This window comes from Phallusia mammillata, chromosome 2 (genome assembly GCF_965637545.1).
Source record: "Phallusia mammillata chromosome 2, kaPhaMamm4.hap1.1, whole genome shotgun sequence".
NCBI lineage: Eukaryota > Metazoa > Chordata > Ascidiacea > Phlebobranchia > Ascidiidae > Phallusia > Phallusia mammillata.
In genome coordinates, this window is record NC_137253.1 from 2,164,657 (window position 1) to 2,181,970 (window position 17,314).

General features: G+C 33.3%; 1 protein-coding gene across 4 annotated transcripts in view; it reads right to left on the reverse strand.

Annotated features, from left to right (window-relative positions):
• Positions 1-1,290: 1,290 nt before the first annotated feature.
• Positions 1,291-17,314, reverse strand: part of LOC145213389 (NACHT, LRR and PYD domains-containing protein 3-like) — a 29,856-nt gene continuing 13,832 nt past the window's right edge. For 2 of the 4 annotated variants that reach the window (XM_080081643.1, XM_080081641.1), the window contains 12 exons: positions 10,307-10,423; positions 10,075-10,140; positions 9,124-9,168; positions 7,059-8,764; positions 6,234-6,365; positions 6,096-6,158; positions 5,634-5,801; positions 5,276-5,434; positions 4,938-5,099; positions 3,878-4,060; positions 3,603-3,764; positions 1,291-3,131 (listed from right to left, as the gene is read on the reverse strand). In XM_080081643.1, the coding sequence (XP_079937769.1) occupies positions 3,027-3,131; positions 3,603-3,764; positions 3,878-4,060; positions 4,938-5,099; positions 5,276-5,434; positions 5,634-5,801; positions 6,096-6,158; positions 6,234-6,365; positions 7,059-8,764; positions 9,124-9,168; positions 10,075-10,140; positions 10,307-10,423 (3,068 nt within the window). In that variant the 3' untranslated portion in view covers positions 1,291-3,026. Of the gene's footprint in view, positions 3,132-3,602; positions 3,765-3,877; positions 4,061-4,937; positions 5,100-5,275; positions 5,435-5,633; positions 5,802-6,095; positions 6,159-6,233; positions 6,366-7,058; positions 8,765-9,123; positions 9,169-10,074; positions 10,141-10,306; positions 10,424-10,632; positions 10,735-11,197; positions 11,393-13,285; positions 13,406-14,531; positions 14,705-16,080; positions 16,220-17,314 lie in introns of those variants that run through there. The other 2 variants (XM_080081639.1, XM_080081642.1) reach the window with 2 other exon arrangements.

Consider the following 17,314-nt stretch of genomic DNA (forward strand, 5'->3'; position numbering starts at 1 on the left):
GCTGCAGCTACACTGTAGCAATTCGGCGACATGGTGAGTCAATTCACGCATTTCACTCTTCAGGCATACATTCTCCGCTAATTATAATTTACTCACAATATATTTCAGCACTGTTGGGCACAGAGTGCTCGTCACTGTAGAATTGTTTCTCCATTTTATTTCACACCTGCACAACAATGTACTTCCACCTCCAACAACAACAACAACCATAGAATGACCAGAGAATCAACCACCGTCACGAATGACTGCACACTTAAAGGTACGGTAAATTAAAGAAAAACGTAGAAAAAAACATTTTATCGTTACCCTACTAAGTTGATAATGATTAACATAAACAACGTATTATTATTCATACAGTATCCAACTTTTGCAGAGTGATATTTAATATGCAAATTCCTAATCATTTCCTATATACAATGCTAAAACAAATTAAAAAAACAAAATGTTCATGACAAATATTACATAAAATATTTAGCTTATGCTGGTTGTAGAGACTTAAACTTATGATATGTTCATTTTTTGTGACTTATGCGTCGTAAATTTCGTGAATTAATATTGCACTCGCTGCACTTACATTTCTAAATAACTGCGTGGATATCAAATAAGCTATTGAAAACTATAGCAGTAACCAGCTAGACTTTTGTTTGTTTGTTCACTTTTTTAACAGTGGGCGCCGAGCTGCCTATTTTGTTGTAAATCAGTCGGGTTAAAGCAATGCTGCTCAAGTTTCGTGCTCAGGAAAACACAAGCGACCAGAACTACAACTTTGTGACTGCAGGGCGGTTGCGATAACCAGGAAGCAATCTTGGCGACAGAATGAATTCCTTGAATTTATTTTTCTCTGTCAAAAGCAACCAGGATTTTTCTTTCCTGTCAGACTGGCGTGTTTTGTATCCATTTATGATACGGAGTAGCTGCACCGCGTGTACCCACTATACGTAATGGTGCCCTTCACTGTTTTGGGTTCCACAACATTGAAACGTTGCGCAGCTATTTCCTACTGGGTGATTTTGTCGTTGCTTTTTTTTACCAAGTGAAAAAGACTCAATTCCTAAAAACTTGTTTTGCTTCTGAAGAATAGAATCTCCTCAAGAAAAACTACCTAGTAGTATTTACATACTGGTGATGATTTATTACAAGATACAACCACGGAATATACCCGGGTCAAAAATCGATGAGTTTGTAAAATCGCCCATGGTTAGTTTGGCCAAGCGCTTTTCCCGTGGAAATCTAAGACAATTCCACCGCTTTATTGCGCCACTTGGCGAAAGTTTGTTACCTTAAACGCAATCCACAAGATGTCGCTATATATCAAAAAAGGCAAAACTACTTCTTCGCGACGCATTTGACAAGACAACAAACTGTTACGCCGAACTATGGAAACCAAATGTGTTCACTAAATAGGAGTTGTTTAATGTTGTGATTTGATTCAGCAGTGTGCGGGGAATGGTGGGAGTCTATTTCAGATGTTGCAGGGAACACTTGGAAATATTATCGTGTGTTTCACACCAATAGACAAGTTTGTGCAAATACTTTTACACCAATACTATTTACATCATCAATATTCTAAATACGTCAATAAAATCCCTGATGTATAAATCGAGTTACGAAATATAAAATTATTACTTAGTTTAAATGCTGCCTATATAGCAAACAGTTGTCGGTGGATTGTAGCAAAATATTTGTGGATTGGCACAGATCTGTGGAGTGTTAGTTGAAAAGCACTGGGATATGAAAGTTCATATAGTAACATGATTTCAGTTGACACACACACAAATAATCACTTATTACATATTTAAAGTAACTTACAAAATGTAAATAGCAAAAAAAACTAGAAAGGTGGCTTTCTGATATACTTCCATTTTATATATTCTATATGATATTTACCAATCTACTATACATATCATTTGATCCACGTATATGATTGTTTATGCATACAAAAACGAATCGGTTCCCACAGCCCACATACGTGTTTGTATAGATTTATGGTAAACAAATGTTGCGGTTATTTTTAGACTTTTAAGGACAAATTATTAGAAAGCATTAACTCAGGCCGGCGAAATGAACTCAACACACAGCAAATAGCTGAAAAGCACTGGGATATAAGAGTTCATATAGTAACAGGTTTTTAAGTGACATGTGCACAAACAATCACAGATCATATATTTGTCACTATATACAAAAGTTGGCTTCAAAGACACTTAATTATTGCTTTATGCACAAATCGAAAATGCAGTGAAAACACTTTCATACAAGAGTAATTTTAAACAAAAAATACAGTAGAAAAATTAAAGCTAGAAAATCTGTTTCAAAAATGAGTTTTGCATCACATTGTGTAAAGCTATTTAAGTTTTTCAAAAAAATAGCTACACAACAAAGCAGAAACAGCAACTAAGAAAAGTGAAACATGTTGGAAGCAATAATAATGCAATGACGCTATTGAGTTAATAAAAATGTGCATTTGGAAAAAAATACAAATTGAAATTTTGGTAGTAAGAAAAAAATCAACCACAAAATAAAAACAATTTAGCAAAAAGATAAATTTTTAAGGTTTAGTTTTAAGGATAGCAGAATAATGACAGTTTTCAAGCAAACAACTTACAAGTTACAGTACCTAAATAATGTTTTTGGAATCATTTAAATTAGGCTTCCCTCCCTCAATTTATAATGGGTCACATATCAGCCACTGTCTTTTATAACCTTAGTTGTTTCTGCTGGCAGAAACTTATGGGTCTGCATTCCAATAAAGCATTTCAAGAAATAAACATAAGAAAGTTTGGTGTTTTGAGATAAAACACAGTGATAGTAGTACTGGGCCTAAATAATCATGCTATTTGAAGTACAAACATACAAATCTGATTCATTTCAAACATTGCTTGAAGTTAGTCCTATTCAATGTTCTATTGTAAAGAAAATAAGCAGTAAATAGTGGTAAAATGGAGTAAAACACAACAATTGACACATTTTAAATAGCAAATTCCATAAAGAGTAAAATATTGGCTATTTTTTGACATCGCGCAGCAACACTATGACCCAGAAAATTTGAGTTTCTCTACTTTTGAATCAAGGATTTTTTTAATATCTGCATCCATATTGAAATAAAACATTCCATCAAGATGAAGCTCCTTCATCTACGAAAATACAGCAAAAGATAAAACAAAACTGAACATTTTCATCATTTTGTGTCCAAAAAAATCTTTTAAACTTTGCCAACATTATTATGTACCAATCACAACTTTTAGTATTCACATTGAGATATTAGATGTTGGTGCATTTTTAAAAATTTCAACAGTGCAGACCAACACATGGTTCTGAACACTTGGCCATCACATGGAATAGGGAATTCAACGGGTATGTGCAATGATTTTTTTATTTTACTTGAACGCTTGCAGATGTGTAAATGTGACAATAGTTTATAAAATTAAGTTCAATCCACATTCAACAAAGTAGTCCTTGGCTTGGGTGCAGAATTTCTGGTAGTTTTGGACTTTCAATTTCAAAATATGTAGTCACAATAACAGATACAAACACCACACACTGTGTTATATAAGTACATAAATTTGTTTTTAAGTTTACTTAGTTTTGTAACAAAACCAACTTACTGGTGTTTGTAGTGTTGACAATCCACCAATCAATGCTTTTACTCCAGTGAATGTGATTCCACATCGATGCAAGTCAAGTCTTTTCACTTGATGCAAGCATTTGGAAAGCTTCTCTGCCTCATCATCACCAAACTTGTTGCCTGACAAGTCCAAGCTCTGCATCTATAAGATTATGGTTATAAAAAGATAATGGTTTAACATAGCTGAAAACATTTTTGGGTGAATGCACTGTTTAGTTACAACATTTCAAACAAATTAATTAACTTCTAACTCACCGGTTCTTGGAGTGACAGCAAACCTGAAGCGATATGAGAAACTCCATTGGGTGTTATTCCACAACCACGTCTAAGAAACATTCCACCACCCAGGCCAAGTGATTTGACATTACTGAAACATTTTGACATAGCAGCGGCACCAAGATCACCAATAGGATTGTTACCCAGATCAAGTTCAATCATCTAGAATGTAACATAAATGTTTAGAAAAAGTTTAATAAGGTAATTTAACTTCACATTATATTTGTTTTCAATGGCAACTGTTTTGTGACATGATTATTAAACTGGTACACCTTAGAGCAGTGGTTCCCAATCAGGTGTTTGCGGATCCCCAAGGGGCCTGTGAGAAGGTTTCTGGGGTCCGTGGAGGCAAACATTTTTAGTACCATTAACCAACAGTGCAATGTGTTTAAGTTTCCAAATCGTTTTTACAATCCTGCATACAAGTGCAGACTGTTTATCAAACCTTTTCATCAAAAAGAATTTTTTTGTGATTGTTACCTCCATTGTGACATCACAACAATCGAACTAAGGGGTCCACGGATCTATAAAATTTATGAAAAGGGTCCGTGACTACAAAAAGGTTGGGAACCACTGCCTTAGAGTAAGAAGCAAACTCTGTGAGGAAAAATGTAAGAAAAATTAAATCTGTGTAACAACTTGTAATCACACAAGCACTTGACTCTCTTCTTTGTTCAACTTAACAAAGAAAATATATTTTATCTCAACACAAATATTTATTATTGTTTGGGTATTCATGTAAATGGTGAATGACATGATGGCCACAAGGTCATTTGAAGCCTGTCCAATAATGTTTACGTTCATATGTTTTTCTTGTTGTTTTTGCTGCTCTTTAGTGCAAATATTTTAAGCTATAACAGTGGTAAATAAATTGGCTTGCTTTAATAGCCTCTAAACACATCAAAATATTACATCAAATTCCCTGAAAATCTTTTGCAAGGCATGATTATTAACAAATCGTTATACTTGTGTATACACATTTATTACAAAGCATACACTGTAAGTAAATTATGTTTTACTAAAACAAAAATTAACTTACTGGTGTCTGTAACTTCAATAATCGATCAGCCAATACATCTGTACCAGTGCAAGTGATGTCACAATCAAGCAAGTAAAGTTCCTCCACCAGATGCAAACATTTTCCAAGTTCCTGGACCCCTTCATCACCAAACTTGTTCTGTGACAAATCCAAGCAAGGAATCTAAGCAAGAACATCTGGTTTAGTCTTTTAGCAAAAACAAACCACATAATCCTAATACAGTATAAAAATCCCAACAAAAACTGGAATTAGTTAAATCTACTTTTCTCACAAAATTAAACAATACAAATTGCGATTCAAAAAACACATTTGACTGAAATTAATTAAAAAGTGACAACCTTAGTTTGATAGTTTAGTATGTTTTGGGTGATGCCTGGGATTCCTTTACATGTGATTCCACATTTTGCCATTTTAAGCATTTTTATTTTGTGAATTGACTTGGTAATTGCACAAGCTCCAATGTCACCTACTTCATTCTCACTGATATCCAATCTAACCTAAACGATAATGTGCATTTCACACAACAACAATAATGTGAAGTTAACAGCTATGCAACATGTAATTGTTGATGCCCAAACACCAATCACATTAACACATGGAAAATGTTGTTTCTCTTTGGACCAAATATTTTATCACAATGGGCAAAACAATCCAACTTCATTTAACAAACAAACAAACAAATGTCTCCACAGTTACCATGGACTTTGTAGTTTCCATCTCAAAATGTTCACCCAACTTAACAGCACCAACTGATGTCATGCCAATGTTTCTCATATCAAGTTCAGCTACTTTGCCCACCCCACTGCTTAGTATGCTCACACCTTCATCTTTAAAAGGGGAGTGGGTTAATTGCAAGTTTGCAACCTGTTAAACACAAAAACAAAGAATTAAAATTAAATAAAAAAACAGGTATGCTCTATTGCATAAAGCTCTATTGTATTACACCATCAATATCATTTATAAAGTGGGGTAATTACATAAAATTGGGGAAACTGATCAACAGTAAGTAGTACAATTAAGTAATAAACTCCAAAAAAAACTGGACCAAACCAGAACTGCAGTTTTCACTGTTAAGTTGTCACAGTGGTTGGTGCGTGACCAAATGTGATTGAAACTGTTCTGTATAATACAAAGTTTATGCTAGTAAGTATAGCAAACCTGATGCGGGTGATCAATTTGCAGAAGTTTGTCTTTAACATTTGTGGCCAATGCCAACATGTTCTGTTCAAAACCAGTATAAAATAATGAAAATCAGTGTGTCATAACGCATTCCCAACACTGTATTAAAAACAAAACCTCTCTGGTGATGTTGGTTGAACCATCATAAATGAAACGGTAAACAAGACAAAATTGCTCCACATGAGGGAGCAGGTTTCCAGCAAACTGCAGTTGTTCATCAGGACAACGATGTAACTTGAAGTCCTCAATCTAAAACAGGTAAATGATTTTTATTTATTATCACAAATGTTCATAAATAAGCAAACTGACTTCAAACTAGCAACACAAATTTACTAAAAGTGTAACTACAATCATGCAAATGTTTTTTGGGGGTAGTAGCTCCACTAAACTGTGATAAATTCCTGAAACTGTGATTTTTTTTCAGAAAAAAGATAAATGTTCAAAGTAGGAAAGTTACAAGGCAGTTAATAAATGAAACTAATGACAGATGTCCAAAAAAATTAAATTCTAATTGCAGATCTGGTAACTTAAAACAACAGCGGATTTGCTATTCATAGAAAGATGTTCATGACCATACAAACTCGTCTCTACAGCCACTTGTGGTCGTACCACCGCAGGCTGTGCAACCCTGGTTTAGGGATTACTATTTTTTGTTACTCATTGAGAAAAAGTAACTTCTATAACATTACAAGAAATTCCTTTCTTCCGGTTTTAACATTTAAGGATTTTGGAGTTCAAAAGTCTTTCTCAATAGATTGGATATATATATATATGCAAAAGAGTGCAAAAACAAAGGTTTATAAAATTTAGTATGGGTGTGATATTAAAGTCATGTTATTTTGCACCATTATAAAAGTTGTATCTTAGTGAAGCTATATATAGTTCGTGAGACAAAAAATCACAAACTGAAACAGGTCAACAATGTCTAAATATCATACTAACTTTAACACTGTATTCTTGCACAAATTTTCCAAAACTCTGCAAAGCATTTTCAACAAACGAAAGATAAACTTTTTTCAATTTAAGAGTGGTATTGTTCAGTTTGTAAATTGAAGCCATGTTTGTGATATCAGATGAAAATACAGAACCCCTCATGACAGCAACAGTTGGAAGAAGTGTGGTCACAGATAAGCTAATATTATCACTGCCAAGTTCATTCAAACATGCAAAAAGATGAAACCAAAAATACAAGTTAAGACTTTCATCAATTTTCCTTGCACTCTTTGACAGTTTCATTGCTTTGGATTCGGCAAGAAAACCAAGAAATTTTTTCTTTTCTTCTATTTCATCAACTTGTGCAGCAGGAGAAAGTCGTTTTGCTTTATCAAACACACTGTCTTTGCATATGCCAAAACAAAACTTTACTACATTTTCTAAATCTCCAGAATCAAAAGCATTTTCAAGAAAAAGTTTAAACTCATTTAGAGGCATAAACAAAACAAGTCTAAGTGCAACCAACAACTCTTGCCAGGAGCGATGAACAAAGTAGCTAACTTTGTCTTGTTGCAAAATACGAATCGCAAAATCCTCTACATCTGTATTCACAAATGCTTGTTGTGTTTTCAAAGGTATATCAAACAGCTTTAGGTCCCTATCAGAATACAGCGATTGATTGTTTTGCCACCCATAAAATCCCAGATCACAAAGCTTCTTGACAACATCCATACAATCAGGAAAATCACAATGCTTTGAACGAATGTATCTGTTCAACATTGCAATGTAAACACCTGTAAGTGTGATAGTACCTGAAGTTCCTCCTCCTCCCAACAGAAAGTTAAGAGTCATAAGCATGTTGACAGGTATTACACAGCATTCCAACAAAGCAGGGTTGTCTTGTAGGATTTTCCAAACTCTCTCAAACTGTTCACCACATATACACCTGGCAAGTTTTTGCTGTTCACTTGGTGCTAACCCTAAAATTTCCAAAACAAATTTTGGTCTGTATTCTGGGGAAGCATCAATAAATTGAGTGATTCTTGATGTTACCAGCTTGTAAGCATTCTTAAGAAGTATGTCATTCAAAATGTTATATATCAAAGCCATTGGTTTTGCTTTTGCAAATGGTAAAACATGTGGATATGTATGCAAGTTTTCAGTCTTAGCTTCATCCAAACCATCAATAATTACTACGGTGTTGGAATCCTGCAAGATGAAATTAATCAGCTTCTTTTTCTCTGTTTCATCTATTAAAAAACTTCCTTCTGCAATTAGTGATGAAAAAAGTAATTCAAACAAATCTGTCTCTCGCTCAAGGTCGATGGTGCCCACTGTGATGTAAAATACAAAAGAAGCACTGGAAAGAATTTTCTTGTATAAAATTTTTTGCACAATAACTTTTGTCAATGTGCTCTTTCCCACTCCAACTGCACCAACGACACCAACTGACTTTTTTTCGTTTTCAAAACATCCTGCTTCAATCTTTGCTCTTTCAAACATGTTTTCAACTGTGATGTCACCTTTCAGTTCATTTCCTTCATCTACCACTCTAGCCAATTTTTCTCGTTGTTTTTCAGGATCTCTGTCTTTATGTCCAGTATATTTCACAAGCACAAGATCAACTGGTTCCACTGCTCTTCCATATTCTCTACCACATTTTTCATCTACTTCTGTCTTCAGGTGTCGGTGCAATTTTTCTGCTGTGGTTTTGACTGCCAAAAAAAATTTGTGTGTCGAACATGTTTTTTAAACGCAAGATTTTAATAACTAATCACATATCTACTAAATTAAAACACTTCCCCTAAAAGTCAATTACAAATCTCTTATTTTGCAATTTGAAAAATGATTAAAAATCGGTACACATTAAGAAATTTAGTTAATGTAAAAGATCACCAAAATTTGAATTAAACAAATGCAGGCATTTTATTGGTTAAGAACTTAAAGTATTTACTACACCTGAGTGAAACCTGTTAACTTTATACCTTTAACTTTATAAAAAAAGTTATAAGTGTTAACTTTATAGCTTCAACTTTATAAAAACCTAAAGTTAAACACACCATCAAACATTTACCGATTTCATCACGGCTGAGGGAGTGATATCTTGGCCCATAATAATCTAAACACACAATAGTTTGTTTCATAGCATATTTACAAATCTTTGACAACCAACATTTTAAATTAAACATAGTGCAGAATTGTAAAAAAGTGATTCAAACTGAGAACAGAATTGACGAAACCAACGACCCTTTTGCTGTTTATGGTTTGGCTATAGGGTGACGACGAAACAATTTTTGACTAGAGTAAAAAATGACAATGCAGCTTTGAAACTATACCAGTAAATGCATTATAAAGCATTTGCAACATGTTTTTGTACTGTATTCATTGAAAGATCCCCTGAATTTTAAAATGTGTTGACATTTCTCTTTGGCACCAACCGCTATTGTGCTGCATTTACTAGTTTTATGTTTCTGTCATGGCTTTTTTTTATTAATGTTAATTGCAGTCGATTCGGTTTGTGGCACTTGTCACATTTTTTTGTGATTTGGTAACGGCGACTACTCAGTTTATTATTTTACTTGGTTATCTTAGTTTATTTGTTTTAGCACTTCTCTTATGCCAATTTTCAGGAACTAATAATGCCATTCAGGTAATACTAATAATAACTAATAACTAATAATCCCGAAACTGAATGATTTTGTTCTTACCTAGGATTTTATCGTTCATTAGTTTTACTGTTTTAAACAGGAACAATCATATCATGTTTAGCTTTGTGTTTTGCCCAAAGACCAGTGATAATGACACACTAAGATTTATATTCTAAACGTGATATGATTGTTGGCATGCCTAAAAAAATCGTCATTACAAAATCAGAGTCATGGTCTACCAAGCATTTCTGTATGGTTACACATAGACTAGAAAAAGTTAGCCTGCAGGTAGATTTAAACCCATGACATAAGCTAAACCATTGCCTGCCTAGTACGTTGCATATGCCAAATAATTCACTACAAACAAATGCACTTACCAATGTTGTTTCCAGCAATATTGATAGTGGATTGTGTGATAACATTTTCTCTAAATTGTGAATCAACTAAAAAAACAATTTGAACATTAATTCTTATTGTTGATTATAAATTTAACTTTGAAGACACAAGCGGGAATAGCCCCTTAAAAAACATTATAGTTTTTTTATAGTATAGTTTTTAGTTTCCTTAAATTTGTTAAAAAATAAAATTTGGTTTAATAACTACACAAACCTAATTTGCCAACTTTATTTTCTTCAACAGAATCTACTGAACTTTCTGAATCTGAATCTTCCGTTTCTATCTTGCGGCGTTTCAGGTCTGGGGAATTATGTACACCAGACAATGGATCTGTGCGAAAGAGGGGGATGCAATTTTTGCTTCTTGCTAACTTAGTACAAAAAAATTGTTGCAAGGCTGTAGTTCAGGTACAGATAAAAGACATTATGTAATGAGATATTTATCCATAGGGTATGTAGAAAGACCTAATCTTTTTTTTACTTTCATCTGATACTAATAAAGAGTTTTATATATAATATATATTACGAACTTCAGTGTACCTGTTTTTCCAGTTGAGCTTCCTGCTTCTGATGTTGGAGCAAATGATTCAGGAATTTCAAGATGAAGCTTTTTCAGTTTTATAATGGCTTTCTCAATATTCTCTACAAATAAAAAAATAAACTAAAAGTAAAGCAAAAACTGTACTAAAGTGGTCGAAACTTTAAGCAGCGGCGCCATGTCCGAGTCATGTTATAGCCAGCGTGTAAGAGGTAGAGCAAGGTTGCTACAGTGTTATTATTAAGCTCACATAATATAGTTTACTCTTGTATCGAGAAGGTTTGAATTAGATGCAGTTTGAATGTTATATTTGAACAAGTGAATTGTTTTTTATTTCAGTCTTACCTAAAACATTGTTAAGTCAAAAAACAAAAAAAGTTTGCAAGCTAATAATGGCTTAAGTAAGATTCATTTTATAAACCTAATAGACAAAATCAACCCCTCTAATTAAATAAAACATTAGTAAAGTGTATTGGACAAGTAGGGATTTCTATGCTTGAGTTGAGTTGAATTAATACTCTAAATGTAAACATAAATGGTTTGGCAGAGCAAAAAAAAGATGTTTACTTAGTTTGTTTGCTTTCATCCATATCATCATCATGCGATATTGTCTTTCTGCAAAGTTTCCCTTGTAATCACTCTCAATTTCTGTCAACTGAAAATCTTGTAATTGAAACTTTTGTCGAATAATTGTGTCTTTCCAAAAGCTCTCATCAGAATAAAATCGACAAAATTCATAAACAAACCAAGAAATTTCACGATCTGTGAAACATAAAAACTGAAAATGAAGTCTTAGGGGTTTGCTGGACAATGATACTTTAGTACACAAGATATGGACTTGAAAAGTAACTTTACTAAGAACAAAATACACTGTAGACATTTTTTAATGAAATAATAAAAGTAATAATGTTGTACATAAACAAATAAAACTAGAATAGTGGTTTTTCTATATACTGCCAGTTTATATATACTACATCAAATTTAACGATGTATCACATACACAATTTACTTTATTTATAATGGACGTATATTTGGCACCTACATTTCATTGGGTCCCTATCTTTTTCCTGGAATTTATAACATAATTGTTTCTGCAAGCATAATCTAATGGATCCCCACACATATGCATATGCGATTTAGTAAAAGTAAAAATAGGGCACAATCATTGTTAGATATTTACCAATTTACTATACACATCATTTGATCTACACATATGATTGTTTTTGAAAGCAAAAACGAATGGATCCCCACATGCGCGTTTATGCAGATTTATTGTAAACAAACATCCTGTTTTTTTTAGATTCTTAAGGAAAAACTTAACCAACTTTAGCCTTAACCCAACTTTAAAAGTTTTGTCCATATTCTTTTTGCATCATTATTGTCATATAATTACAAAAACCAGTAAATAAGAACAGGAAAAACACTTTCAATTTAATCTCATGCTTTGACCTTAATATTGTCGTTCAAGGTCAGTTTTTAAACACAATTTTCCAAAACTGAAAATGAGCTCGATAACTTAATAAACAACATAGCATGGCTGCGCAAAAACAGCTGATTTCTAATCACCAACACAACTGTCTCGTAAAACGTCGGTCCGGATGTCAAGCTGAGCACTCCCACTTGCATTCACCCGTCTTAATCGTAAACAAGTGAATCCTGAGCACTCCCGCTGTATTCACCCACCTTAATCGTAAACAAGTGAATTACTACTTTGACTTCTATCTTAAACAAGTGAATTACTACTTTGACTTCTATCTGACTGACAGTGTACACATAATTTGGACAGTAAAAATAACTATTTGGCCAATTAAGGCAATTTTTTAAATACTAAACGAATAACCTATTGCAAACAATTGTTTAACATTTCAGCACATTAGGGCTTGTATTTCTGGCGTAAAACTTATCATTTTGGGGTTTAAGGGGTAAAATGAGTGAATCCAATAAAAAGTTACAAAATTCTTTAGAATAGCTTACATTGCACCAACCAACAAAGCATGAAACCCTCAGATTATGTACTTGGGTCAGTACAGCTGTTTTTAATTTTTTTCGTTTTGGGGGCCTGTGGGTGAAGCGCTGGGTCGTTTGGGGTCAAACTTCAGGAGGATCAAATTCGGAACAATAACTAACATCTGTGCAAATTTGAATAAATTTAAAGCACTCTTTTTTCACCAAACGCATTTAACAAACCAGCGTTAAACAGAAACGAATATTTTGGGGTTTAAGGGGTGAAAATGGGTAAATCTTTTTTTTTGAGGTACAAAATTCTTTGAAATACCTTATATTGCACCAAACCACAAAGCATATAAATCCTAAATGAAGTACTTTAGCAGGTATAGCCGTTTTAAAAATTTCAAGTTTTGGGGGGCTGTGGGTGAACCGAGAGATTAAATGGGGTCAAAATTCACATTCACCATCTTTAGACCAATATCTATAATGTGTGTAAATTTGAAAAACCATTCTTTCTTGACCAAAACGTGGGAACAAATCCGCATTAGAAAGAAAAAAAGAAAAAAAGAAAAAAGAAAAAAAATATAGACAAAAACAATATGTGTCCCATTCAGGAAAGGAGACCCATAAATAGACATTGACTATTTAATTGACATATAAACAACAATTATAGGTATTTAATTTTGGAAAAAAATAAATCTGATGTACTTGTTTGAAATCTTCTTGGTTTGTTTTTGGCCAAAAGTTGATCAACTTTCTCATTTCGTTTGTGGGAATAAACTTCATCTCGTACAAGTTGAAATAATTCCCTATCATGTTCATTTGCACCTGATGATTTAAAAAAATCAAAGTTGTTGTCAACAAAATTGATAAGGTGTCTAATATTTTTTTAATGGAAAAGTGGGATTTTGTAATAGTAAGCTATCAATAGGCATTTGAGGGCACTGGAAATACTATTGGCAAAATACAGCAACAAGCATTATTTTGTTATAATGTACCATTTTAATGGACCAATGCACACAATTAGGTGAAATGTTTTTTAATCAACAAACTGTTAAGAGGGTTGTACAAAAATTGATAAGTTCGGTTTGAGAAACACTAGTTAGTTCCATTTTAACCAATCCAGAAGAGCGACCTTTTTGTCAATTCGACAAAGGCTGTTAGCAGGTCTTGCTTTATGTGCTTTGCTGACGCACATAAATGTTTATGATGTTTGGGCTCAAAATACTGTTACCATAAAATATTGCTGAATTGAAAAATGCCACACCCATGTGTATGTAGTAGCCAAGTTAACCATTAACATTTTTTCCTATATACAACTATATTATATTCCACAAAGTTGTTTTCAAATGAATTTCTATTTTATATTATACTAACTAAGTCCCTAATAAAATCTACTACACATTCAATTATAAAACACACCATAATATATAAAATTACATAAAATTCTTGATGGAAATGTTTTCCATCTTTTATTGGGGCCATTCTATTGTCTCCTACATTTAACTATTTTTTTCGAAAAACTACATCAAATTCTATGTCCACAAAATCATACAAGTTTAGTGGGGAGCATCCAGCATTAAACAAAGACCAGAGGTAATAAAGTTTTCCTGTGATCAATTGACCTAGAAATACCAGTGCACTCCCAATAAAAATGGCACAAAACAATCAGACAATAAAGCTATAAACCACCAAACTGCCAGAATGGTCAGGTCAAACTGTCTGTTTTCTGAATACAAAGCAAAAAGTGACAAGAAAACAAAAACGGCGTGTTTCGTAAGCATTTAACAAGCTTGTAATATTGTTGATAGGTTTCAATGCATTTAGAGCAATCTACAACAAAAAGGATTTAAAATTGTAAAATGACTTATTCACTGCCTAAAATATAAGTGATTATATCAACAAACAAGTAGTGGTAAAAGTAGACAAACACATGCTAAAGAATTTATTTTACCTTTCCAGAACTGATACATGTCCAAGTCATTATTGTTGGAAAATTTGTCAACTTGGAAATTGCGAAAGCCAAGTTTACGAAGAAACTGAGACTTCAGTCGAATGTCCATATCTTTCCATGCTCGGTGAAAAGCATCTTTGGAGGATTTCTTTGTTGAATCCTGGATGCTTGTACTAAAATCACAAAACAATGTAATATTGCAAAAAAATTATACCAAGGCAATAGAAATGTTATGTTAACGACATTCATTGTTGTACTTCCAAATATGGAAATCATGGAGGCATAAAATTTGATGTAAATCTTTTTATAAAAGTTGTACAGCTCATGTTAAAACTCTTTGGCTATCAATCAGACAACAACAACAAATAATCCACTCAGGTTTCTATTTAATTAAAATCAACTAAAAACTAGAAGGGTGGCTTAGCACATATTGCAATTAAATAAACACTATAGCCTTTTTTAAAACACATATTGTTTTGTGTAGTTATTTTATTATGGGTCCCATAATAGCCAATGTTTCTATCCCTTTATTTGTTTCAATTTGAAACTCATGTGTCCCCAACACATGCAAAGTTGCAAATAATACATTTTGTGAGTAACCAACGTAAGTTTTAGTGGTATGAGTTACACATGGTGATGAAAAATAATTCTGCACAAATTATTATGCAATTTGAGCTACAAACTAACCAAATCTCATTCAACTTAGCCACTTTTGTAAAATTTGCCCATTTTGGGGGTAATGGGGTAAATGGTGGGGCCATAAGTTAAACCTTAACAATCAACAACTCAAAGTAACATATGCTGCAAACTGATCAAAATAAATTCAATTCAAACATTGTATTAACATTCACCCATTTTAGGGATCAAATGGGGTAACTAATCTGGCTGCAGCGCAAAAGCGACACCTAAAAATGACATGTTACGGTCCATGTAATACTGACATTGTTTGAAAAATAACATTATAGGTCAACATTAGAGTTCCTTCTCGAGAAATACTCGTCGAGAAATTCTCAAGAAATCTCGAAAAAATCGAGTCTCGATTCTTGAGAAATAAACAAAAAAATTCTCGAGAAATATTACGTCACGTATCTTAAGCAGAAAGTAAATGCGACACCTCTTATTACGTGTATTATTCGTTTCAACTCGCGTCTAGAGCGGACTGGACACACAACTTTCTTATTTTGCTTGCGAAACAGCGATTTTTAGTGCGAGTTGCCGCTAAAGCCGTAGTCACGCCTGGTTGCGTAAGATCTTTTACAGTCGCTTCGTTTTTTGCTGATTTGCTAGCGAATCCCTACTTGCGATCGCTACTAGAAGTGAAAAAACAGACAATCGGAAATTTTTTTGTTTGTTTCTGTTAGAAACTCGACCTAAATAAAAATTTCGAGACTCTCGAGATTCTCGAGAAATGGACGAGAAACGAAAAAGTCGAGAAATAGAGGAACCCTAGTCAACATATATTCGGCACGGAAAAGTTATTTGCTTTGCCAACACTTGTCAACAAATAGTTGTACAATGTGACAACAGATAAAACTCCATGAAATCTCACCTTGAAGATGCCATTGTATTTTTCCACAAAAGTCAATGACTTAAATGATGTTGCCAACAAAAATCTTTCACCAATTCATCAAGTTCCAGGTTGAACTAAACTTGCACAATGTTACAGCTATATTTTGTAAATCATGGAAAATGTCTAAAAAAAGAATGAAAATGTTGAATTAAACCAACTTTAAGCATTCGAAAACCAAAAAAAAAAGCTTTTATTACTTTTCATTGCTTAGCAGAGATGGAAAATGTTTAGCAACAAGCTTATCAAATTTGGTTGCTAAAATTGACTGTATAGTGACATCTAGTGGCATAAACATGAACATCACTACTAACTATAACATAACACTTAGAAGTTCAATGTCATACAAGGTCATCAGGATCTTAAACAAATTACTGGCAACTGTCCAACATTCGCCACAGGAAGTTTGATTTTAGCACAAATAGGTAAAAAAAAGTTTTGTCTATCTAACGCAGTGGTAAAGTTTATCTCTATATTGCAGATATTTTATCGTGGTAAAAGCTCATTGCATAATATTGATATGATATCTATATTTGTTTTAAAAGTTCCTGTTACTAAGGCCTATGACTATATTTCTTTTAAAACACAATATTTACAAAATTAAGGTTACAATGGCGTACTGCCTGGGCAATTTTAAACTCTGTTATTTCACTTGTTGTGTTGTATGTTGCTCAACTTTTAACATTATTCCTCACATTTTCAACCACAAGTTGTAGTCTGTCATGTTAAACAGGTTCATAAATATGATTAGATTTGTGTTGAATTTAAAGTTCACAGCCTAACTTGCTAAAACAACCAACATTGAACTGCATTTGAGGCAAATGCAAGCAACAGAAAAACAGATGAACAAAAATGCAAAAAGGTACATATCTGCAATTTTGATTCAATTTTTCTAATTTTTCTCGGCACAGACTTTTGGCACATTTTTGTAGGAGGTATTTTTGTAACAATTAATTCGCTTATTATTACCTTGACAATTGTTAGGGTAAACCAACATAAAATTTGTTGCAAGGAAAAACTATCTTGCATTTTCTGCGCGCTGGTCTTAACCTTCCAAATGAATTACTATCTGCGAGCATACGAAATTGGTTAAAGATGGAAGTCCCAGATACGTGATTCGGTCAAACACAACCATGTTTGTCCTTTGCTACCAGACCAGTCACCAGACTCTCCTGTTTCGTGTGAATAGCTTTGCCTGGGAATATAAATTCCCCTG